Here is a 26,823-nt window from a genome sequence, read left to right as displayed (position 1 = left end):
GTGTATAAAAGCTCTGAGCTCAATGCCCGCACGCACGCAAGTGGAAAAGGCCAGGCAGACTTGGAAATGAGGTGCCCAAGGACAGGCGGGGACTATCCTCCTCCAGGGCCATCCCCAGGCTCCTATGCTGACGACAGCAGGAGGCTATTCGGAGTTCTCTTTCTTTTGTTTTCTGAGGATGTCTGCCCCTGGAAGAAGCAGTAGACCCTGTCTAAATTATTCTTAAATTACGGATGACCACAGCTGAAGCTACAAAAGCAGTTGCGTACCATGCTGAACCCAGGCAAGCCTCAGTCCGAAGTCCAAGCACATGATAAGACATACAGTCATTTTCCAGCAGAATAAGTCCCATGACCTAAGAAAATGGCAGAGAAGATGACTATGGAAAAGAGAACAAAAAAAGTAGAAGAACGAACTTGGGTGACCGAAAAACCATGTGACAGTGGCTGGAAAAATTGAGAAACATGGTCCTGAGTAACCGAGGGCCCGAGAGGAGACAGAAAAGAGACCTCGAACGTTCCCAAAACAGGTTATTCTAAGGTCTGATTTAATATGCAATGGGCAGTGAATCTGACAGGAAAACTAATTAAAAATAAAATTCCTCCCACCCCTTCCCATTCCTTCAGTTCCAACTACAATATCAGTCTTAAGCCTGCACTGGTGAAAACTAGAACAAGTATTCGAAGTCAGGAATTTAGTGTTAATTGTTCCTGCCATTTAGAAGGAGGATTAAATTGACAGGTACAGTTGTTCAAAATCTTACATTCCTACTGTCAAAGTTAAATGCTCACACATTTAATATTCTTGTTCGGATAACAAACATTGGGGACAGTGCACAGAAAATAAGAGTTAGACTAATAATCCTTCTTTAATAAGGACCTATCCTCCCTGGCCCTGTCCATCCCTCCCTATGGCCCAAGGGACACGTGGAGGTGAGGAAGGAAAAGGACTCAGGTTCTCTGCACTCCCAAGACCCACGTGCAGCACACACATTTTTTCTGGCAGCGTTTTCTGCTCCTGTAACCCTTTCTGTTGAATGATTTGCTTCTGTGGGTTGAGTAAAATGGAGGCGCTCTGGCATAGTTAATATTTATGATGTATAAGCATCCGTATAGGCTTTTAAAGATCATAAGTGACTTATATCACTATGAGCAAAGCCCAGGCATACCTTTAGCCTTCTCTCTCCAGGTATAAGCAAGAGGAGAAGTATCTTATTCAGATTTGCCCTCAGTCCATTTTGAACTTGCCTCTAGAACTTTCTTCTTACATTAATCCTTAACTGAGTCTCACCCAGACCCGCAATGATTTGACATGCCATGCTTCATAATGGGGATACGGTACCGAAGACATCTTTGGTAGAAGTTACACACCAAATTATGTGAATGGCCCAGCATCCGGGGTGCATGCCCCACAGCCATGAGTGGGCATGGATGTTCATGGGATGGAAGGATCTTGCCCATACTTTGCTCCCTCCAAACCCTTGATCCCACTTGGATCCCTCGGAGCCCAAAACTTACGCGACACCATAAGCTCAGGAGAACATTCCTCCAGAACATCTCAAGTGCATCTCTGCTTTTGGGCTGCACTTGCCTCATTAGCCCAAAGGGGCCCAGTCCAATTAGCAGTTCATGACAAAGTCACTGAATGATGGTACCACTCAGAAAGGGTTCTCGGGCCCTAACCAGTTTTGCTCAGTGGATAGAGCGTCAGCCTGCGGACTCAAGGGTCCCAGGTTCGATTCCAGTCAAGGGTAGGTACCTTGGTTGCGGGCACATACCCAGTAGGGAGTGTGCAGGAGGCAGCTGATCGATGTTTCTCTCTCATCGATGTTTCTAACTCTCTATTCCTCTCCCTTTCTCTCTGTAAAAAAATCAATAAAATATATATAAAAAAAAAGAAAGAAAAGAAAGGGTTCTCAACCCTATCCTAGAAGATCCCATATAGAAGCACGTTCAAATACATCCCAAAAGAAAATGACAGAAGGAATTCTTTTTGATAAAATTAAATCTGAGATGACACTTTTCACAGACTCTACTTTTTAATTAGCTTTTCTTGTGAAAACACTCCTACTGCCACACACAACTTTTGAAAAAACACATCTCAGGAACATATGTCCCCAGCAGTAGTCACTGACAAGCTGTACTTAGGGTGAAGGTCAAACAGATGTGGGAAGTGACCGGCAGACTCAACAAAATGCCACCTGGCCTAATCCGTTCTCTAGGCTGGTGCCAAAACGCTCGCACGCAGTCCCTGCCATAAAACCCAAGCTGTTGGGCTCACTGCCATTTATATTTGTGAAAGACGGTTGTTTTTATGACTAGAGCATGGGGAGACTAGATTCTGAATTACAATCGACTTCCAATTATCTTGACTGGTGGTGTAACAACGGTAAATGCAAGTGACAAATACTTCAAATGCCATGTTTCAGCTTATCATGCACACTTTTGCACATGCTAAGAACTGATTTTTAAAAATCAATTTAGATTTTGTCTCTCACTCACCTATGACCAATGGGCCTTGCTGACCAAATAGAGAAGGAAATGGATAGAAAGGAGGAACAATTAGTCAGAGCTACCGGGTTGACTAATTATTATACAGGATATGGTAGGATGTGACAATCCATCTTCTCAAATCAGACATTCTCCAAGAGTTAGATGAGACTGTACTGGTATCTCTGTATCTATGAACTTGTTTCTGTTTTGTACATGGGCCTATGTAGGTTCCTATTACATCTCCAAAAGATGCTTATTAAGGCACTGCTTGAAGAAAACCTTTAAATGCACTCTCTTCGTATGTATGCCTCTGTTATAAAGTTTTGTCAGCCATGGAGCCAAAATTTGGTATAGCTTTACCTATCTGTCATAATACTGTCCTCTATACTTACTAAAGAAAGCCTGTTTTATAAGGATGAGAGTTAAGCCCTAGCGTATTTGGCTCAGTAGATAGAGTGTTGGCCCTCAGACTGAAGGGTCCCGGATTCGATTCCAGTCAAGGGCACATACCTCACTTGCAGGCTTGATCCCTGGCCCTAGTTAGGGCGTGAGGCAACCAATCAAAGTGTCTCTCTCACATCGACGTTTCTTTCTCTTTGCCTCTCCCCTTCCCTTTCACATTCTCTAAAAATCAATGGAAAAATATTCTGGGATGAGGATTAACAACAACAAAAAGACAAGAGTCATGTCCTGCTCAAACCATAATCCATTTTTATTCCTTTGCAGATTTTAAGGGGGTGAATTTCTTGATCCAAGTGCATTTTAAAACTCGCCTCACTCCATACAGAAGATATGACTTTGGTAGATTGGGGACCTCCTGTATATACACAAATGCTTCTTTTTATTCTTTCAACTTTTCTGGATTGCCCATTTCCTCTGGTTCCAATCCCATCATTTGTGCTATCCTTTGCAATAATATAAAATGTTTTGTTGTGCCTGCCTGGAACGTCTTTGAGACATTATCTCACTTTGTTATTTCCAACGGGGCCAATTGTGTTGTGTTTACCCCAGAGATCACTGTTCACATCAGCCACTCTCTCTTGAACTTGAGTGGCTTATGGAACTAAAATGAATTAACCAATGGATATGAGTCAAATGCAGGAACCCAGTACCCACTGGTGTAACAGCAGACCTTGGGTGTAAAATCATGGTACCTAGACTTCGGTTAATCGCAGGACATCAGGAATGCTGAAATCCTGCTTTTCAAAGCACTTTCCTTTAATCACTTTCAATTGAAAATTGGTTGCCTCTCGCATGCACCCTGACCGGGGGCAGGGTGTGAACCAACAACCCAGGTACGTGCCCTTGACTGAGAATCGAACCTACCACCCTTTGGTGTGCAGGATGATGCTCTAACCATTGAGCACACCAGCCAGGGCTGATTCTGGGGGCTTGGTTACTTTGTTCATTTGTTTTTGTCTATCCCTTGAATGAAAACCCTATGAGAACAGGAGCCTTGCTGTTATGTCGCTCAGGTGACCTCAGGACCTGGAACTTCTCTTATGCTCAATAAAGGCACCTGGCACATAATAAGCATATAATACTTGCTCAGTGAGTGCTGCCGAGGGTCAAATGACCACACAGAGCTCTCCCGGGGGCAGTGCTTTTAAAGAACATGCAAGATGGAGAACAACTGCCTCGCTGCCAAATCCCTTGTCTGGTTAAAGAAGCAAAGGTGTGGCAATGACTTCAGGCAGACCAGTGCCACAGACGAGGCAAGGACATTTGCCTCAGTCCTTGTGGATTTTAGTTCCCTGGAGAAGTCTCTGGAGGCAAATAATTCTTCAGGGCCCATAAAAGATGAGCAGCATATAGCTTCCCAGGCAATTCTATCTACTCCCTTCCCTCATTTTTAGTAACAAATGAAGGTCAGGGGAAAGTCACAGAAAGAAACGAATGATAAGGGATGAATGATGGCGTCTCTCATTTGGGCTGTGGTCTCATGTTTTGGAGCCAAAACACAATCATCCTGGCAATTCTGCAAAAGGTCAAACACAGGGTTACCACATGACCCAGCAATTCCACTCCTAGGCACATACCCAAGAGGAATGAAAATGTAGATTCACACAAAAATGTGCCTGCAAGCATCTCTGGCAGCATTATTCATAATAGCTAAAAAGTGGAAACAACCCGAGTGTTCATCAACTATGAATGGATAAACAATGTGGTCCATGCGTACAGCGAATATTCATCAGCAACAAAAAGGTACAAAGTACTGACAGGCTACAGCATGGATGAACTATTATGCTATGTAGAAGTCGGTCACAAGGGACCACATATTACATATGATTTCATTTACATGAAATGTCTAGAATAGGCAACTCCACAGAGACAAATTAGGTTGGTGGCTGCCTGGAGCTGGGGGGTAATGCCCACTAATGGGTACAGGGTTTCTTTTTGGGATAATAAAAATGTTCTGAAAGTAGATAGTGATAATGGTTGCCCAACTCTGTGAATGGTGTACTTTGTAAATAACTATTACATTATTTACTTTAAACTGGTAAACTGTATGTTTGAAATTCCTCTCAATTCAAAAGAAAAAAAGCTCATGCAATAACCATATTCTTCTGCAGTTTGCAGAGGACAGGGGCATGCTGGAGCCCTTGCACTTCCCTCTTGGAAGGAGAAAAGCAGTCCTGCCCTGTAACATCCGGGGTTTTGTGGACATGACCCGGCCCCCTTTACTCTCCACACTAGCTTGCCTTGCTCCAAAGACCTTGCCTTGCGCCCTGATTTCACTTTCGCTCACTCAGCAGACTTTTCCTGAGCACCTACTGCATGCCAGAAACTGTGCTGGGCTGGGACCTGCAGAGGAAGAGGAAGCAGGCCTTGCCTTCAAGGACCCATCACTTTCATAATTATCCACCCAACCACAGGCAGGAAGCAGCAGCAGGAGAGTCCGAGTGGTATTCTGTTGTGGGTTGTGGGCAGAAAAGAATGTTTCATGTCTGGGTTCCAGAAGGGTGGACTCATGTCCACACCAAAATAGCACACACGGGTCTGGGATGCAAATATCTCAGAGTGTGGGGTGAGGGAGAGCCCCAGGAGGCAGATCTGACAGGAAGCTGAAGGCACAAACCCCGAGGCCTGGAGCCGGTGCCAGCACTACCCACCCTTAAATTCCATCTGGCAGTCCAGTGGGCGTTTCCATTTTGTTTATTTTTTTTAAAGGGAAGAGGAGATGGGGGAGGAGGGAGAGAACAAGTTATTACTCAGCATTTCCATCGTGTTTAATGTTTGCAAAGCACTCCTGTCCTCACTCAGTCTTGAACTGCCTGAAATAATAAAGGAATTTGAGAATCCAGCCAAGAACACAAAGTACTTAGCAGATATAAGAACCTATCACTGCATCTGGCAAGGGGGGCACTATTAATCCAATAAACTAAATACTATTTTTAAAATTAATCCAAAATAATAACCTCTATAAAGCTGACATGCCACGGGGCGATGAATGAACTCAGTAAGCTCATGTTCTAAATCTGCCCATTCACACCTTGACACGTGTCCACTTTTACAGAACGGGCGCTGATGTCCTCTTTTGAGATGCCAGAGTCCTATGGCTGGCACGCCAAGTATTTTATGGCAACAGTTCACAAGAAAAAGCAGTTTCCTGCTGCCAGCAGACAGCACCTGGATCATCATACTACAGATGCAGCGCTGATAAAGTATGACTGTCTCTCAGCGGGCCAGCCCTCCTGCAAGCATGCTGTTGTGTGAACTGCAATGTGCGAGGAGCACTGTGGCTTCGGAACTCAAGCTCTGGAACGATGTGAAATCGGTGTGTGTGTGTGTGTGTGTGTGTGTGTCTATACTGAAAGTCAACCAAGCTCAGTGACCACCTTAGCTTGTCCGTAAGACTGCTACCTTCATCAGTGTTCATCGGTCAATTGGGAGGCTACTTGGTAACGTATAAATAATGTGTATACTTAAAATTACCATGAATATGAATCTTATGAGGACAAAGTGCTTCCATTAGCTATTTCAGAAAATATAAAAATGGGGTCATGTAAAAATGAAAAAAAAATTTTGAAAGTGTATTTAACAGACATCATCTGCTTTATTTCAGATCAACACTCTATCTTTCCTCCCACACTCGGCAGGACAATTAGAAAAGCTGGACAATACCACATACACACACTGAAGAGCTAATATGGCAAAGTTAACAGTTACCAGGTCAAGATCTGGAAAAGACCAACTCAGAAAGATGAGGCCAGAATGTGGGGCTGCGTTTATCTTGGAGCATCTGCTGGATTAAGAAAAGGTTCCAGTGTCACGAGCAGCATCTCTGATAGCTTTGAGGAGCCAGGAGGACAGAATCTGCAGACTGCCAATGAGTTGGCTATAGTTTCAGACAAAATAGACTAACGAAAAAAGATGACTACAGACCAAGATAAGAAGAACAGGTTTAACAAACAGAAGTTAAAAGTTGGAATTGCTTCATGTTGCAATACTAAAATTGTACGCATTTAAAAACAGGTCTGAGAATATATAAAACAAAAGATTGGGAGAACTGTAAACTGACACAAACTGCAATCATGGTGGAGGATTTAACACAGTTCTCGCAGTAATAGAAACAACACAAAAAAGTTAGCATATAGCAAATTTGAAAAAAAAAAATGACAAAGAAATAAGAACCTAATTGTCATCTACAGAACTTTGCACCCAGTGATCTTAAAAGGTACATCCTTTTCAAGCCCACAGGAAGAGGTGCAGAAGCTAAACATGTACAATGGAAAAATGTGTGTTCCTAGAAACCAGATAGAATGGTTGAATCTGGCCCCTGACAGTGAGCGATGTGACCCAGTAAGGTTGGAGAGGTCTGCGGTTTCACCATGCAAAGGAGTCCCAAGAAGGTAAGTAGGTTGTGCTGAGTGTCTTGGTGATTTAGGGACGCCATGGAATGGATGTTTGGCTGGACCTGAGATGGTGAGGATGACAGGAAAAGAGGATGGAAGAAGCCCACGCAGCCCTCCTTTCTTCTCCTGTCCTGGGAGCCGCATGGCACCTGGAGTTGTGTGAAGGAGAGGACAATGCAAAACCCCACCCTCTGCTAAAACTAAAGGGAGGCAGCAGTCACAGCAGAGTTTTGTGCAGTCAGGCAGATGACAGCTTTTACAGCCGAACCCTGCTTCCCATCTCGTCCCCACCCTGCATCTTTCTGCCCCGTCCTCAGAAGCTGCGCCTAGATTCGAGGTGAGCACTTTTGCCATTCGACCATCACAAGCACTTATATGGGGGGCCGGGCCCTGCATATCCAGAGTGCCTCCTCTAACAAGGCTCGCCCTATGTGTCAAAAATCTAGTTTCCCATGCCAAAACCGGTTTGGCTCAGTGGATAGAGCGTCGGCCTGCGGACTGGGAGGTCCCGGGTTCGATTCCGGTCAAGGGCATGTAACTTGGTTGCGGGCACATCCCCAGTAGGGGGTGTGCAAGAGGCAGCTGATCGATGTTTCTCTCTCATCGATGTTTCTGACTATCTATCCCTCTTCCTTCCTCTCTGTAAAAAATCAATAAAATATATTAAAAAAAAAAAAAAATCTAGTTTCCCACCCCGTTCCTGCCCCAATCTACAGAGAATAAATGGGTCCTAAACGTGGTTCTCTGCTTAGATCCTCAACTTCAGTGGCCTGGATACATGTACATTGTGCCCTGCGGGTTGGGGTAGACGTGTGGATACAGGAGCCCTGCTGGGATTTAGAGAGCTTGAGTTGGAGCTAGAAGTCAGGGGTGGGGAGGGTGCAGACATGATCTGTGCTTTTTAGACAACCCGGAAGTCCTGAGTCCCGTCCTGCCGCCCACTAATGGGTTAAATGGAACCACCACCCTAGCCCGACCTAGTTGCGGGACATATACTAGAAGGCTTTCTGGACCAGCTGCAGTCCTGACCTAATTCTTTGCAAGAATCTCAGCAACCCCAGTAGTCTTCCTCATTTCTCCCCCAGTCTGGCAACATTTGGTGCTGAGTAGAAAGAGCCACTTAGCCCTGGCTGGCATGGCTCAGCCGTTAGTGGGTTTGATTCTGATCAAGGGCATGTACCTGGGTTGCAGGTTCCCATACCAGTTGGGGTGCGTGTGGGAGGCAACCAATTGATGTGCCTCTCTCACATCGATGTTTCTCTCCCTCTCTCTCTCTCTCCTCTCTGCCCCTATCCCCTCCCTTCCATTTTCTCTAAAATCAATGGAAAAACGATCCTCCAGTGAGGATTAACAACAAAAAAAGAGCCACTTAATCAGCAGTGCCTCCTGGGACCTCCCACCAGTCTAGGGTCCCACATGTCTCTCCCAAGCCAGCACTGTGTCAGGTCCTTCTGCGACCAGTGGTTGAGCCCAATATATTCACATACTTGGATTCACATACTTGGATTCTGGTAACTGGGCGTGTTCGCACTCATGTATTCAGCTGGCTGTTTCGAAATCGCCCTCAGTATGAAATCATATAACCTGAGGATTTCCTGGATTTTCACCCCACCAGGAAGTGGAGCGTGTTGAAGTTTGCTCTAAGTGCCTTATTAATAAGTAACTTCCACTGTTCCTGCCTCTCACTCTGCCTGGCAGGAGGCCACCCAGACTCACCCTCATACATCTCCAGGATGTGAACCGAGTCTCCGATCTCCAGGGAGAGCTCCACGTCTTGAGAGGCATTGTAGTTGTAGATTGCTGGAATGAGAAACAAAAGGGGAAATGGCATCAGTGGCCGTTAAAACACAGGTCACAGTAGCACATTCTGTGGTCAGTGAACCACTTAGCAACAATGACCCTCTACTTAATGATTTCAGGTGAACCACCCACCGAAAAGCAGAGAACACCCTCCTGGACCCCCATTACTGTGTTTAATGGGGACCCCTCCACCCAATACTGGTTGGCTGCCTTGTGTGTACCATGTATTGTGTGAGAGACCACGGGCTGGATGACAAAACACTCAGACATAGTCCCTGGCCTGGGGATTTTTAGTCTTCTAATGGAAGAAAGAGACTACATATATTATTACAGAAATAACTAATTAATTAAAATTATAAGAGTTATGAAAGAAAAAAAAAAAACAGGCTAAAATGAGAATACGTTGTTGGGTTTCGCTGGTCAGTCTCCTTGTTCATCAGACAACAGCCAGCTTATGACACCACTGAGCTGTGATCTCTAGGGCATAGGGTGAGCCATCTCCCAGCTTCCATGGCAGTGATTGGTGGCCCAAGGACCACTTGTGAGTCCCATATACCCTCCAATAACAGACTGACACAGGGTGCAATGTGGGGGTGGCCATCTTGCCCCAGTTCTAGGCACCCTGGGGAACTGGGTTGTCCCAGCACCTCCTCATCAAGGTGATTTCAGTCACCACAGTCCTTAGAGCTGGCAATGACTGGGCCAGACTGTGAAAACAGTACACTAACTCTTATAACTCAGAAAGAAAATGACAACCCAATTTTTCAGATGGTAAAGCTCTAAAGGGACATCTGACCAAGAGTCATATCTGATGGCTAAGGATCACATCAAAAGATGCTCAACAGCATTAGTTTTCAGGGAAATGCAAATCAAAACCACAATGAGCTTCACCAGAATGGCTATAAGTTTTAAAGGCTGATAATTGGCAAGAATGTGAAGAAACTGAAACCCTCATGCATTGCTGGTAGAAATGTATGTTCAAAAAACTGTTTGGCAGTTTCTTAAAAAGTTAAACATAGCCCTACGCGGTTTGGCTCAGTGGATAGAGCGTCGACCTGCAGACTGAAGGGTCCCAGGTTTGATTCCGGTCAAGGGCATGTACCTTGGTTGCAGGCACATACCCAGTGGGGAGTGTGCAGGAGGAAGCTGATCGATGTTTTTAACTCTCTATCCCACTCCCTTCCTCTCTGTAAAAAATCAATAACATATATATTTTATTTAAAAAAAAAGTTAAACATATATTTGCAGCACAACCTAGTAATTCCTCTCCCAGTTACCTACAAAGAGAAATGAAAACATGCCTACACAGAAACTTCGTGTGAATATTCATAGCTGCCGTGGTGGGAAGGAAATAGCCCCTCAGAGATAGCCCATCAAATTTCTGCAACCTGTGGATGTTACTGGTGTGGCAAAACAATTGAATCAGTTAAGGATCTTTCGAGGAGGAGCTTTTTCTAGATTATCAGGGTGGGCCCTGGCTGCAATAACATGCCGGTGAAGAGAAAGAAGGCCATTGAAGGTGGCAGCAGAGGTGGAAGGAATGAGACCTCAACAGAGGACTGCCACGACCACCAGAAGCTGGGAGAGGCAGGAAGGAATCGGTAGAAGAAGCACAGCCTGCCTTGATTTCCGACTTTGGTCTCCAGAAGTATGAGACAATATGTTTTAAAACCACTATGCTGTACACCTGAAACCAGCACAAAGTTATATGGATGGCGTCTTTAGGGTTTTCTATGTAAGTGACACTTCTTCCTTCCCAATTTGGATGCCTTCTATTTCTTTCTCTTGCCTAATTGCTCTAGGTTCTAGCAGGTTGAGAGCCGCTAGCAGGGTGGCCTAAGACCATCGGAAAACACAGATATTTACATTACGATTCATTAACAGTAGCAAAATTACAGTTATGAAGTAGCAACGAAAATAATTTTATGGTTGGGCGTCACCACAACATGAGGAACTGTATTAAAGGGTCCCAGCATTAGAAAGGTTGAGAACCACTGCTCTAGGACTTCCAGCACTACTAGTAATTTTGAATAAGAGTGGTGAGAGTTGCCCTAACCGGTCTGGTTCAGTGGATAGAGCGTCGGTCTGCGGACTCAAGGGTCCCGGGTTCGATTCCGGTCAAGGGCATGTACCTTGGTTGAGGGCACATACCCAGTAGGGAGTGTGCAGGAGGCAGCTGATCGATTGTTTCTCCATCATCCATGTTTCTAACACTCTATCCCTCTCCTTTCCTCTCTGTAAAAAGTCAATAAAATATATATTTAAAAAAAAAGAGTGGTGAGAGTTGACATCCTTGTCTTGTTCCTGATTTTAGAGGAAAAGCTTTCAATTTTTCATCGAGTATGATATTGGCTGGGAGTTTATCATATATAGCCTTTATTATGCTGAAGTACTTTCATTCTACACCCATTTTATTGATTGTTTTAATCATAAATGGATGTTGTATCTTATCAAGTACTTTCTCTGAATCTATTGATAAGGTCATATGATTTTTATCCATTGTCAATGTGGTATATTACATTGATTGATTGGCGTATGTTGAACCATCCTTGTGCCCCAGGAAAGAAACATATTTGATCGTGATGTATTATTTTTGGAATGTACTATTGTATTTCATTTGCTAGTATTGTGTTCAGGATTTTTGCATCTGTATTCATCAGAGATGCTGGTCTGCAGTTTTCTTTTTTTGTGCTATGCCTGCCAGGTTTTTGGTATCAGGGTTATGTTGGCCTCATAAAATGTGTTAGGATGTATTGCCTCTTCTTCAATTTTTAAGAAGAGTTTGAGGATAGGTATCAAATCTTCTTTGAACATTTGGTAGAATTCACAGGTGAAGCCATCTGGGCCTGGACCTTTTTTGGGGGTGAGGTGCTGATGGCTGTTTATTTGTACACTTAGATTTTTCCAATTCTTCAGTCTAGAAAGGTTATATATTTCTAGGAACTTACCCCATTTCGTCTAGGTTATTGAATTTGGTGGCATATAGTCTCTCATTATATTCTAGTATAATGATCCTTTTCCTTTGTATACATCTGTGATGTTTGTGGTAACTTCTCTTTCATTTTTTATTTTGTTTTTATGAGTCTTTTCTCTTTTTTTCCTTAGTGAGTCTAGCCAGGAGTTTGTCAATTTTATTCACCTTTTCAAAGAACCAGCTCTTCATTGTATTAGAAACACTAAACAAATACAAGTAAAGTTGCAGGATACAAAACCAATGTACAAAAATCCACCGTTTTCCTATATGCTAACAATGAACTTCAGAAGGTGGAATGAAAAAAATTCATTTTGCAATTGCAATCAAAAGAATAAAATACCTAGAAATAAACTCAACAAAGGATGTGAAGGACCTTTAGACTGAAAACTAGGAAGCATTTTTAATAATTAGAAAGATTAAAAAGACACAGTGAAATAGCAAGATATTCTGTATCCAGGGGTTGGAAAAATCAACATAGTTAAAATGGCCATATTACCCAAAGCAATATACAGATTTAACGCAACCCCCATAAAAATCTCAATGTTACTTTTGAAATAAATAGGACAAGATCACCAAATTTGTATGGAACCATAAAGGACCCTGAATAGCCAAAGCAATCCTGAGAAAATACAAACAAAGCCAGAGGCATCACACTACCTGACTTCAAATTATTCTACAGAGCTAAGATCATCAAAACCATGTGGTACTGGCAGAAAAACAGACACATAGGCCAATGGAGTATAACTGAGAGTCCTGAAATAAAACCACAGGTTTATAGACAAGTAATTTTTCACAAAGGTACTGAAAACACACAATGGAGTAAAGAAAGCCTCTTTAGTAAATGGTGCTGGAAAATTAGAAAGCTACATGCAAAAGAATGAAACCAGATTACAGTTTGGCCCCATGTACAAAAATTAATTCAAAATGGATCAAAGACCTAAACATAAGATCTGAAAGGATAAATCACATAAAAGAAAACATAGGTACTAAACTTATGAATGTTGGTCATAGAGAACATTTTATGAGTTTGATCCCAAAAGCAAGGGAGGTAAAGGCAAAAATAAATGAATGGGACTATATCAAACTAAAAAGCTTCTGCACAACAAAAGAAACTGACAACAAAATAAAAAAGTAATCAACTGAATGGGAGATATTTGCAAACAATAGTTCCAACAAGGGGTTAATATCCAAACTATATAAAAAAACTCACACAACCCAACATCAAACAAACAATACAATTAAAAAATGGAGAGAGGACCTGAGCAGACACACAAACAGCCAACAGATGTATGAAAAGATGTTCAACTTCACTAGCTAGTAGGGAAATGCAAATCAAAACTACACCTCACACCTATTAGGTGGCAACAAGACCGGTAATAACAAGTGTTGACGAGGTTGTGGAGGAAAGGAACCCTCATTCACTTCAGGTGGGAGAGTAAACTGGTACAGCCGCTATGGAAAATAGCTTGGTGGTTCCTCAAAACAATTCAGAATAGCCAAAACCGGTTTGGCTCAGTGGATAGAGCGTCAGCCTGCGGACTGAAAGGTCCCAGGTTCGATTCCAGTCAAGGGCATGTAACTTGGTTGCGGGCACATCCCCAGTAGGAGGTGTGCAAGAGGCAGCTGATCGATGTTTCTGACTATCTATCCCTCTTCCTTCCTCTCTGTAAAAAATCAATAAAATATATTTTTAAAAAAATTAAAAAAAAATTCAGAATAGAGTTACCATACAACCAGCAATCCCTCTTCTGGGTATCTACCTAAAAAACTCAGAAACATTTATTCACAAAGATATATGCATCCCTATGTTTACTGCAACATTATTCACGGTGGCCAACACATGGAGATAACCAAAGTGTCCTTCAAGAGAGGATTGGATATTTTACTATTACTATTACTCAGCTGTAAGAAAAGATGAAATACTGCCATTTGTGACAACCTGGATGGAATTGAGAATATCATGCTAAGCAAAGTAAGTCAGTCAGAAAAAGCTCAGAACCATATGATTTTACTCATATGTGGGATATAAAACTGAAACTCATAGACACAGACAACAGTATGGTGGTTACAAGAGGGAAGGGAGTGGTGGAGTAGTAAAGGGTAAAGGGGGCCAAATATATGTTGACGGAAGGTGATTTGACTTTGGATGGTGGGCACACAATGCAATATACAGATCATGTATCATAGAAATGTACACTTAAAAGATATATGATCCTATTAACCAATGTCAGCCCCAACAAATTTAAATAAAAAGGTAATATGGAAAGTAAACTATAATTGAAATATTAAAAAATAAATAAATAGGTTGAGTGTCAACCTATGAACTGGGAAGTCACGGTTCAATTCCAGGTCAGTGTCAAGGCACATGCCTGGGTTGCGGGCTTGCCAATCAATGATTCTCTCTCATCATTGCTGTTTCTATCTCTTCCTCTGCCTTCCTCTCTGAAATCAATAACAATATATTTAAAGAACAAATAGATAAAGCCACCTAGTTTATAAATCTTTGTTATGACAGTCAATATAGCAGCATTATTCACAAAAGCCCAAAACTGGAAACAATTCACCAACTGAGGAATGAATGGATAAATAAATATGGCACATCCATACAATTGAATATTACTCAGCAATATAAAGGAACAAAATAGGAACACGTTACAACACGATGAGCTTCCAAATCATTATGCTAAATGAAAGCCATATGAAAAAAACATATTTTAGGTTTCCATCTGTTTGCAATGTCCAGAATAGGCAAACCTATCAGAGACAGTAGAGCAGGTTATTGATTGCCTGGGGCTGAGGTGGGAATGATGATTCGAGTTCAAAAGGGAGCTGAATGCTGGACTGTGGTGATGGTTACTCAACCCTGTGAATTTACTAGAATTCATTGAATTGCATATTTCAAATGGGTGGATTTTATGGTATGTAATGAGACCTCAATGAAGCTGTTTGTTTGTTTTTTAGGTAAAATTAAGTCTTATCCTCACTCTCTTGTTGAATAATCTGCATCCTCCCAGGGAATAATAATCAATTTAGAGATTGAGTTCTAACTATTTACCCAATGATCCAAGGAACCTACAATATCCCCCATCTTGCAGCTCTGATGAGCACGTGAGGGAGTCACTGATCCATCTGCCAGAAGCCAGGAGGTGATTAAAAAGGGGCAAGATGCTTACCCTTCTGAGCTCAGTTTCCGTATTAGATAATGTAGCGCATGCCATCCACTCCATTGTCTCTGTCACTGCCAACTCTGGGTACTTACTGCTTTCCTGAGCCTGTAATGCATCATGCATCTGCAGCCTGCCACAGGCTTTCCTTATATCAGTCACTCTGTCAGTGGGTGAGTGTGAGGGCACCCCTCCACACATCCATTTCAAGCGGCCTCTCTTTTTTTAAGGGAATCCCCCAAGTAGTGTTCTGCCATCTTGGCACATAAGCTGGACAAATTACGTGAGAATTTATTTAGTATTGAACTTTTGGACTAGACTGTGAATCAGACAAGGATGGGCTGATGATGTGGGTTACGGGAACCTGCACAGACTTCAGAAGTGGGAGTTAGTTCCCCTCGCCAGACCCTTCATGGGCCACCAGGCCACAGCTGCTATTTCACTGAGGTTCAACTCCTTCATCTGACTGCTCGTTGGCTCAAATGTGTTGCTCACTGAATACATGGCTGGTTTTGTATAGAAAATATAGCTCTCACATCCTTGTCTCTCCTTAGCCGCCATTCATTGCCTTCCACTGAGCTGGCTCCTTCCACCACCTTCTCTTGGCCAGAAACAGGAAGGATCGAGGCTGCAGTGTCAGTGTGGTGTGTAATGGCCACATGTCACCTCTTCCTCGTTATTTGTCATCAGGGAAGTAAGCAGAAGTGGTCACAGGAATTACAGAGCACTGGCAGCTCCAGGCACAACCCCATCCAAGGACTGTTGTATGCGTGTGTATACACACACACACACACACACACACACACACACACACATTCTACAGACCACAGACCATAGACCAATAAGTTTCATTAAATCCTACATCCTAAACCTGATAATCAAAATGTTCCAAAAATTACCCCAGCCTTAACTGTCTACCTTTGCCTCCATTATTTCCCAATACCTCCCTCGGCTCCAGTCACCTCCTACTCTTTCCTCAATTCTGTGCCAGCCCACGACTTATCCCTGCCTGAAAACAACAGCGTACCTTTTTCTTCATAAGTCCAAAGCCCACATTCACAACTCAGTTCCACAGAGGACCACTGACTCCCTACTGGCCTGCACGCATCTCTTTTTCTCTGATGTCCCATAGAAGCTTTTCCTTCCCACACAGTTCGGGTTTTTAATCACAGATCATCTTGTGTTATCGTCTGCCACCAATCAGAAGGGAAACTCCTCATGAATGAGGGGTTTTTCATTCATGAGGGGTTTTACACATGACTTTTTCACATTCCATGGCACTGGATTAGACACAGAGAAGATACTCAAATCTAAGCTACGTCTGCTTGCCGCAGAAGCAGCAGCTGTCGTTCCCCACCTCTCAATAAAGGGATCAAAATCTCCTCTCCTGCCACTTTTTGCTTATTACACAGAGAGAATCTGTCTTTCCAACTTCAGCGTCTGAAGAGATTCCCACGGGAAGCACACATCCCTTCAACAGTGCCTTTCGGTGCAGTGGGAAGTTTAGAGCAGCGGTCGCCAACCAGTGGACCACTGGTGGTCCGTGAGGTCTGAAAGGTTGGTAACCACTGGTTTAGAGGATGTGCATCCTATTTGTTTTATATCCGTGGGCAACAGTACCAACAACACTTCCAGTCAGTTACAGCTGCCATATATTCATCCCAGCTATGCCCTTTAGAACCATCCCTTCCCTGGACCCTTCCTTATGACACCTCATTTCCACTGTATTTGGTGGGTTCCCTTCCACATATAACATAGTAACTGTCTGGAGTGAATGCCACACACCACATTATTTATGAGGAAACGGAGACTCAGAGGGATAAGCACTTTGCCCCACGTACTCCAGCTTTACAAGCAGCAAGGCTGTCACCAAGGCCTGTCCTGTGATGACCCACTCATCACACAGGTGGGTCTGGAATGGTGAAGGCATGCCCTGGAATAGCCTGGAAACAAAGCAAAGACCCAGACAGATTCTGGTGTTATTTCAGGAACAGGTGTCAACCAATGCACTCAGTGGGGATCACGTTCCTCCCCCCACCCCGAAAGTGCATAACTGTTATAGAGACAGAGAAAGGAGAAACAAAGGAAATCCTGACAGCCCCACAAGACAGAACTGAAGATCACCTCTACCACTCACGCATGCATGACCTTGGATGAGTCCCTCAGTCTGGGCCTCAGTTTCCCATCTGTAATCTAGGCATTGGACCAGATGACTCTAAGGGTCCCTGCAGCTCCAACCTCCTCTGATTCATAAGGTGACAATAAGAGGCGAGAGAAACAAGTTACGTCGTTTTTGAACTAGCAGGCACCACCACAATCTCTTGTTTTGTCTGAGGAAATTAAACAAGAGCGGGGAGTTGCTGTCTATATCCGTGCTGGCTGTAATATGCAAGGTTGGGAAAGGCGCATTGCTGGAATTCTTCCCTAAGCAGCTTACTGTTTATATTCCGAAAGTGTAATTTTGCAGAGCCAAGAAGAGAAGACAGTATGTCTACAAATGTAAAATAGTTTGCATTTTACCAAATCTTTAATTTGGCCTTTTCTTTTAAACCAGGCTTTTATGAGAGAGGAAAAAAGAAATTTGAGGTTTTAAAATTTTGAACCAAAATTCAACAGAGTAGATTTATAGGCCCCCAAAGGAGGATCAGATTTGATGATGAAAAGTCTGTGGGTTACTGGTATTTAATATCCCTAATAAATTAGGTCCTTTCATGAATCCTCAAATTACAACCCTTTGAAAGAATAGCTAAAACATGACATGTTCTATTAGTCTTCCAGTAGACTCTATAAAAGAAAGATTAAGTGAACAGAACGAGGTCCTGATTTGAGTTGTATGCTATTCAGAAAATTGAAAAGATCACTCTGCTTCATCCTTTTCACTCATATCGTAATCTGCCTACTCTCAGCCATTGGAACTATAAAAATTAAAAGGGCACATCTCATCTTTCATGCAATGCCTGGGTTTCATGCAATATCTTCCTAGAAGGACAGCAGACTTTTTTTTCTGGTCTTTAATCCCTTTCAACAGCAGGTCTGACCCCAAGAAGTGAAAATCTAAGGTTTTATGGTGGTTGTTTCAATTAGTTTCCAAATGAGTCTTTTTAGGATGAGATGACCATCATGCTGTGTCTCTACTCAGAACCTTCTGGCCTGGGGCTATGAGATAAGACTTCAGCTTATCATTCTCAACAAGGTGCTCCACAAAAGCACGTTCACACAGGATTCTTCATTTCATAATCCAGATCCTTTAGGAGATTAGAGGATTTAATGACCACTTTATCAGTTATTCTTTAGAGCAGCGACTTTCAACCTTTTTCATCTCACTGCACACATAAATGAATGACTAAAATGCTACAACACACCAAAACATATTTTTGCCAACCTGACAAAAAAAATTAGGTATAATTTTAATTGATATACAAAAAAAGTAATAATTACCTACCCCTTTTACTCCAAAGTGACTTTTTAAAAAATCAGGTGACTATACTTGTATATAAAGTTTTCTAGCATCAATAATTAACCAATTAGCTGCAACCTTACTGTGCAACATGACCAATACCATGCAACTCTATTATATGACATATATTTATGGTCAAAGATAGGGCATTCACGCTGGATGGCTATTGTGTTGGCTGTTGTCATTTTTTTAATCTGCCAATCTAAGGGAAAAGAGGTCAGTGGCCCTGACTAAATAGCCAAGTATTGTATGTTTTAAAAATTCTTGGGCCCGGCCGGCATGGCTCAGTGGATGAGCATCGACCTATGAACCAGGAGGTCACGGTTCGATTCCTGGTCAGGGTACAAGCCCGGGGTTGCAGGAAGTAGGGGGCATGCAGGAAGTAGCCAATCAATGATTCTCTCTCATCATTGATTTTTCTCTCTCTTCCTCTCCCTCCCTCTCTAAAATAAATAAAAATATATATTTAAAAAATAAAATAAAAATTCTTGGGGCACACCGGTTGAAAGTTGCTACTTTAGAAATCTCTATTTTAAGGATTATATCTATTTGTGGATGGAACCCATAAGTATCTTTAACTGGAGAGATGATTTCAAAGACATAAACTCAACTACAGTTTACTTATTTCATTACTGGTACCAAGTGATTACTATAAGCCACGTCATTTAAATTAATATTCAATTAAACTGACATGAAATATTTAAAGGAGACAGGCCAAAACAAGGCAATTGAAGATTATAGAACAAAATGTCTATGTTCTACAAACGTGGACAGCTTTTTCCCACAATTTCCCCACCTGAAAAATGGTGGCATAATGAACAACATAAACTGATGAACAAAAACAGATCCAGAGACAGAGAAACATCCGGCAAGGGTCCTCAAACTTTTTAAAGAGGGGGCCAGTTCACTGTCCCTCAGACCGTTGGAGGGCCGGACTATAGTTTTAAAAAAAAAACTATGAACAAATTCCTATGCGCACTGCGGGCCCGGGACGAGTCGGCTGCTAAGCAGGACAGGCAGCGGCTAAGCAGGACAGGCAGCGGCCCCGGCGGGCCGGATAAATGTCCTCCGCAGGCCGCATGTGGCCCGAGGGCCGTAGTTTGAGGACCCCTGGATCAGACCATCAAACCTCAGAGGGAAGGTAGGGGAGGGTGGGGGTAAGGGGGAGAGATCAACCAAAGGACTTGTGTGCATGCATATAAGCCTAACCAATGGACACAGACAACAGGGGGGTGAGGGCATGAGTGGGGGGGATGGGGGAATGAGGACACATATGTAACACCTTAATCAATAAAGAAATTTTTAAAAGAAAGATTTTTAATCATATAGAAAAAAATGGCGGCCACAGTAAATTCTTCACATGGTTTTGTGAAGCCAAAGAGGAGAAGGTAAACAGAGCAGCCAGGATGATGACTAACACCTGGTAGACAATGAGTCAATGCCCGTCACCTTCCCTTTTCCCCTTCCCCTTTCTCACCTAACTTCCCTCTTGAATATGTGACACCCACACCCACAAAGACTGACACCACCCCTTCCCACTAAGCCAATGAAAACTGGGAACCGGGAAGGTAACAAAATAAGCTAGTTTTAAGAGTTCTTCAAAGGTAAAGGTTGTTGAACAATGAAATGCAGGTCCACCAGGACAGCAGGGCCATGTGACTGCAGACACCTAAGTGCAAAGCTGCCCTCAGAAGCAGCGTGGGAGTCAGGGAACATTTCGCTGTTTTAAGCATCTTCTTCCTGCCCCTAACAAGCATGCTGCAGTGATGCAGCTGTGGTATGCCAGCTGTCACTCAGAGTCCTAGCGGGGCCTGAGCCATGCACTCACTACAGCACCGTCAATCCGGACAGAGCATTCAAGGCGCACGCACGTTCCAGTGTTATTCATGCCTAAAGCTCTATTTGCTTCTATTCTTCTCAACTGCTCTCTTTCTTGTTAAGAAAAAATAAGAGAAAAGAAAAATCTGAGGGCAAGTAAGGAAGGGTTTTAATGATGAGATAAAAAAATAAACTTATTAACAAGCTCAGAACACCTTCCCCAATCATGTAAGAGATGATTATCATGTTCTTCTTGGTATACACTGAGTGGCCAGATTATTATGATCTCTGGACGCATAATAATCTGGCCACTCAGTGTATATCCTATATAATAAAAGGCTAATATGCAAATTGTCCCCTTGACCAGGAGTTCGACCAGCAGGCTGGCCAGAAAACTGCCCATGTCCCCTCCCCCTGGCCAGGCTGGCTGGACCCCACCCATGCACGAATTCATGCACCGGGCCTCTAAAATATATATATGGACACACACACACACACATACACACACACACACACTGAGTGGCCAGATTATTATGCGTTCAGAGATCATAATAATCTGGCCACTCAGTGTATATTCTTACTGAATAAAAATTAAACAGATCTAAGATAAAACTGGTCACAACTAAGATTGTGTCAAGTTTACTGATTCTAACTTACATTCAGAAATTGTAGTGAAGCACAGGGAATCTGACAATACAGGCTACAGGTTCCTGCGGGACCCAGGACAAACAGTTTGAAATGACAGTGAAGTGTCAGTGACTCTTTTCTTCTGTACATTCATGAAATTAAGACAAAACACCGTTCACTGAGAAAGGGAATGATCCCCAACCGGGATGCAAAAGCCATTAATTTAAAATCATCAGTCTGAAAGTGCAAATACAACAGCAGCAGCTTTGGAGATGGGCTTACATCTCAGCAGGGCAAGCCGGGCCACACACCCTTACGCCTCCGGTCATGTTCAGGGGGGTCTTAGAGCTGCACCCCAGCTTCTTCCGTTTTACATACGCCAGAGTCACTGCCGCCAACTGAGAGCACAGTGAGAAAACAAAATGTCTATGTGTCCAGGAGGGAAGGGGGCATGAGAGGAGCAAACAGCTGAGGAGAAAGCCAAAAACTGAGGAGACCTGGGAAATCACTGGGTTAGATCTCCTTGTGTCATAAATGAGGAAATGGAAACCCACTTCTAAATAACCCACAATTATTCAAAGTCAATGTAATCTACCACATAAACTGGAAAAAAAAAAGGAATCATCTCTATAGATGCAAAAAGGCATTTGATCATCTGATATCCATTCGTAATAAAAAACTGTCAGCAAATTAGGAATATCTTCAACCCGATAAGAAGCATACATGGCACAGCCACTGCTAACATCATTACCAAATCGTCAAATATTCATGTGCTTCTTTAATACCAAGAACAAGGCAAGGATCTGTCATCACTTCCATTCCACATTTTAATGGTGGTTCTAGCTAGTGCGATAGGCAAGAAAAAGAAATTAAAATCTTATTCATTGGAATGGATGGCACAAAGCTGTGCCAAATGACATGATCATCTGTATAGACCATCTTATGGCATTTTACTAATGAGTTACTAGAACTAATGAGGGAGTTTAAGGAGGTTTTAGGGCCCAATTTGTCAATATAGAAAAATCCATTTTTCAATCATTGGTAACACAAATGCTGTTGGTACCATAAAACAACATTGATGAGTCCCACAAAACTTTCTTTAAAAAAAATTAAGAAACCTTTAAAACTGAAAGACTTAAATGTGCAAATTCTAGATCTAATTGCTCTCTCTTTTCACTTATGAAAAAGCTAAGAATGAAGTGGCTTGCTTAAGATCGCTAGAGGCAGTTTGAGATGAGCAAGCTGGAATAATTGTTTTCAAGGACCACATAAATACTCTTCATTATAAATTTCACCCTGCACTGAAATGTACTTCTAAAACAAACAATGAAAACAATGGAAGAATAAAACCAAATGATCAATTACCATTTCTGCAATAAATAAATGATTGAATGAGTCACACAAGCAAGCAAGCATTAGGTCCATGAACACGAGGAGCTAAGGGTCTTGTTTATTTACCTTCATCATATAGCAACCAAATAAATTTTTTTAATTATATTTTATTGTTTAAAGTATTACAAATAATTGGGCCTGCACATGCTCTATTAAATTAGATCCATAAGGCCCCATAGCATGTGAGACCATAACATTTTAGAGATCAGTATTTCCTGTAACTGGGCTCATGAAGTTAATGGTCTCCCACAGCTTTTGCAAACCAGAAATTTCCTCAGGAGGACCTTGGCCTTCAAATTATTGATCATCAGAGTAGTGTGTAAAAGACCTTTTGTTTTAAATTATCTGATTTTCCTTATTGGAGATTTTTGTTATAATGAAGAGTTATTTTGAAAAATAAAACCCCTTTATCAAGCAACCTAATATGTGGTCTCAGATGCAATTACTACATATTAAATCATGTTCACTGTGAGTCCAATGATAAACAGTATCTCACTAATTATAACATCCAGTTTATGAGTGCCACCTTGCCCCTAACACCAATATATTAAATGTCTACTATATCATGTTTGGTTACATTAGTGTATCAATGTATAGTTGTAATAAATATATCAGTGAATGCAAATAAATAAATAAATAAATAAATAAATAAATAAAGTATTACAAATAGTAGTACATATGTCTCCTTTTTTTTCCCCATTGACCTTCCCCTGGCCTCTCCTACCCACTGGCACATTAAAATTTTCTTTTCAAGATACAATTAGTTGGAGTGAACTCCATGCAAAGATATAAAAAATTTCTTTTTAATCTCATTTCTTCCTCTGGTCTAAAGAAAGTGAATACATTATTTCTGATTTACTTTTAGAACAAATTAAAAAATCTAAATTTCACAGATTGTATTCCACTGTTATCACTTTACAAACATAAAAATTCACCTGAATTCCACTTTCTTTTCACACACATTTGAAAGTAATCAAGAATAGAAAAGTAAGCATGCAAATTCAATGAGCCTCTTCAGTTATTCTCAAAGCATTAAAATATTTTAGGCATGAATGTTCATAAAAAGAACATATTGCTCATAAAGCATAACAACCTAACTTACAACCCAATCTAAATGTTAATAGCAAAACAGCATTTTTCTGACCAGAAATCTAGGCTTGCTTATTTTCTGGCATTTAAAAATAGAAATCACTCTAAAGCTAGTGGAAAATATATGTCCTGGTCTTCCATACTGGCATGTTATATCTTACTTCAATATAATGAATTAGTAAGCAGCAACCTACAAATGGAAAGGGTTACAGTTCCAACTTCTGCTTCTACTCTGTGAACCACAAACAGAGAAGGGTAAGATCATGGCCCACCAAAAGGCAACCCATTTATGATGAGTTGCACATATCACATTTCACTGCCCACTCACAGCCCCAAACCCACCCTTCTGCCCAAGTAGAAATTTACAACATCAGAGGATAGTATAGGTAAGGGGGAAAAAAACCAAAGGTCAGTCTATTTCAGTTAGATGATGGGGGGCTTGATTCTTTGAGTCACTCAGGCTTGCTACCTATAGAGTCCTCTTAGAATTGATTCTCTCCACTTCTGCTTCCCCCATTTTTATCTTTCTTTCATCATCTAGAACTCAGATTACTATATGCCTGGGTGTTACCTGGTTTCCCTGCCTCCAGTCTCTCCTCATGCATGAGACGAGCCGGATAATAATTAAATCGCAGGGCTACTGTGGAGATTAAACAATATTTCTTAAGGACTTGTGTGCATGCATAGAAGCCTAACCCATGGATACAGACACCAGGGGGGTGAGGGCATGAGTGTGTGTGGGGGGATGGGCAATGGGGGATAAGGACACATATGTAATACCTTAATCAATAAAGAAAAATAAATAAATAAATATTTACCATGGGGAGAACTACCCATTCTTGGTATTATAACACTATTCTACAAAATTGTGCCCCTCTAAGACTTTAACACTGTGTATAGTATCTTATTCCCCAGATCAAAATCTTCCCATAGGTCTCTTATTTTCTACTAATGCAAAGCTCATTCTTTTGTAATCCCCTTGTTCAAATGGCCTCTGCTTTCCTCCACTAGACCAAATCCTACCCATAAAGGTAATTTACAGAGGACCAACTTGCCCCAAGCTTGCCCCAGTTATCCCAACCTGCAATGCTCACCACTTTGGGGACTACAACACCCTGCCTATTCAACAAAATTTAGAGTTTAGACAACACAACCTGCTGTGTGATGTGGCCTGCCCAGGTCCCTCCAGAGGGTCCATGAAACAGGAACCCCATAAGCAAAGATTCCACGTGTCCTGGGGCTTCCTTACAGCCACATCCTGAAGAGGGATGCTCAACAGTGACAAAGGCGGGCCTGTGTAGGTTAGTCTCTACTTAGCCAAAGTACAAGACTTTTCCCCTCATGGAATCTCTTCAAAAGGGAACTAAGAGTGTTCCTGATAGTATCCTTCAGTCAGGTAGGTCCTGTCTGAACACCACTATAGACCAACCCCATGTTTCTCCTCACCTAATGCTCTCATATTGTCAAAATTTTCCTCTGGGGCAGGGGGGAGGGGGGAAGGGGGGGTGGCGATGTGAGTATGGAGTGAGGCATGTGCAAATATGTGATATGTGAAAATGCCGAGTATGGGGGAATTGGATGGCAAAGCTCCCTAAAAAATAGGCATGACTTCAGGTTTTCTCTACCTTGATAGTTTTTTGACCCTTTTAAGAAATTTCTGGAAAGGATAAAGTTAGTTGCTTAAGCTTAGAGCCATTTCCCCCAGCTCAGTTCTCTATCATTTAATGGCAGATTTAACAATATTGTTCTTGCAATACAAATATTTGAATCTCATTTTTGTCATCTTATTTTATGCTTTCTATTTTCTGTTTACTTGATTTCGTTTTATCTTTTATCTCTTGTTCTGTGGTTTCTGGTTTCCTTTTCCCCCTGCTAATAATAGAATAAGGTAATTCTCCATATAGAGAGGCTTTAGTATATATACCTGTCAAAAATTGGAAACAACCCAAATGTCCTGCAATAAGAGAATGAATAAACAAGTTGTTGTACATCCATACAGTGGAATTCTACTCAGCAAAAAAAAAAAAAGGACCAGCTCTTACACAGTATGAATAAATCTCGCATGCATTGTAAGTGAAAGGAGCCAGGCTCAACAGGACACACACACACTGGATTATTCCACTGAAATAACATTCTGGAAGAGTTACAACTATAGAAGAGGAACAGACCGGTGATTCCCAAGCACTGGGGTGAAAAGGAAGCTGGCTAGAAAGGGGTACAGGAAAAATTCTGTGAGGGTCATTGTGGTGGTACTTGCACAATTAAATGAGTTTGTCAAAATTCACAGTTCTGTGCATTAAAGAGGTAAATTTTACTGTAAATTAGACTTGATTTCTTTTTAATTAAAAAAAAAAAACACCAAAAAATTCATTGTGCATGTGATTGCTTTGCCACTTTAAGAAATCTCTTGAGCCCTGGCCGGCATGCGTAGTGGTTAAAGCACCGGCTTGCGCACTGCAGGGTCGCGGGTTCAATTCCCAGTCAAGGGCATGTACCTGGGTTTCAGGTTTGATCCCTGGCCCTAGTTGGGATGCATGCAGGAGGCAACCAATCCATGTGTCTTTCTTTCTCCCTCCCTCCCTCTCCCTCTCTTCCTTCCACTCTCTCTAAAAATCAATGGAAAAAATATCCTCACTCCTTGGGTGAGGTTTTTGAAAGAAGAAATCTCTTGAACCTACACTTATCTTAATTATCAATACCTTTAATTAAACATTAACCACCAGACCCTTCCTCAAACTACTTCTTATTTTTTATTTACATAGCCTGGCAGTTTCATTGCATAAGATTATACTTAATTGGTTATTTGTATATTATTTATCTGCTTTACCAAAAATTACTGTTGCATACTATTTTGTAGCTATATTTTAAATAGTTATGTGTAGTATCATGTCTAATTGGTTTACTACCATCTTTTTATAGCATTACTTCCTCATCTTTGCATTATTTAGAGTGATCTTTAGGTTGCATAAATTTCTATTATGGTCTGAAGGTTTGTGTTCCCACCCCCAAACCCTAACCCCCAAAGGTGATAGTATTTGTAGGTAGGGCCTCTGGGAGGTGATCAGGCCATGAGGGTGGAGCCCTCATGAATAGGATCAGTACCCTTAGCAACGAGATCCCACAGAGCTCCCTAACCTCACCCACCCTGTGATGA

At 41.9% G+C, this 26,823-nt stretch overlaps 1 protein-coding gene across 1 annotated transcript in view; it reads right to left on the bottom strand.

Annotated features, from left to right (window-relative positions):
- Positions 1-26,823, bottom strand: part of DOCK5 (dedicator of cytokinesis 5) — a 227,492-nt gene that overhangs the window by 155,702 nt on the left and 44,967 nt on the right. The window contains exon 2 of the mRNA XM_080674976.1: positions 9,065-9,148. Within this exon, the coding sequence (XP_080531102.1) occupies positions 9,065-9,148 (84 nt within the window). The remainder of the gene's footprint in view (positions 1-9,064; positions 9,149-26,823) is intronic.

Source organism: Plecotus auritus (genome assembly GCF_963455305.1).
Source record: "Plecotus auritus genome assembly, chromosome: 6".
Taxonomy (NCBI): domain Eukaryota; kingdom Metazoa; phylum Chordata; class Mammalia; order Chiroptera; family Vespertilionidae; genus Plecotus; species Plecotus auritus.
The sequence above is the reverse complement of the archived record's forward strand: the minus strand, read 5'-3'. Positions and strand labels throughout refer to the sequence as shown.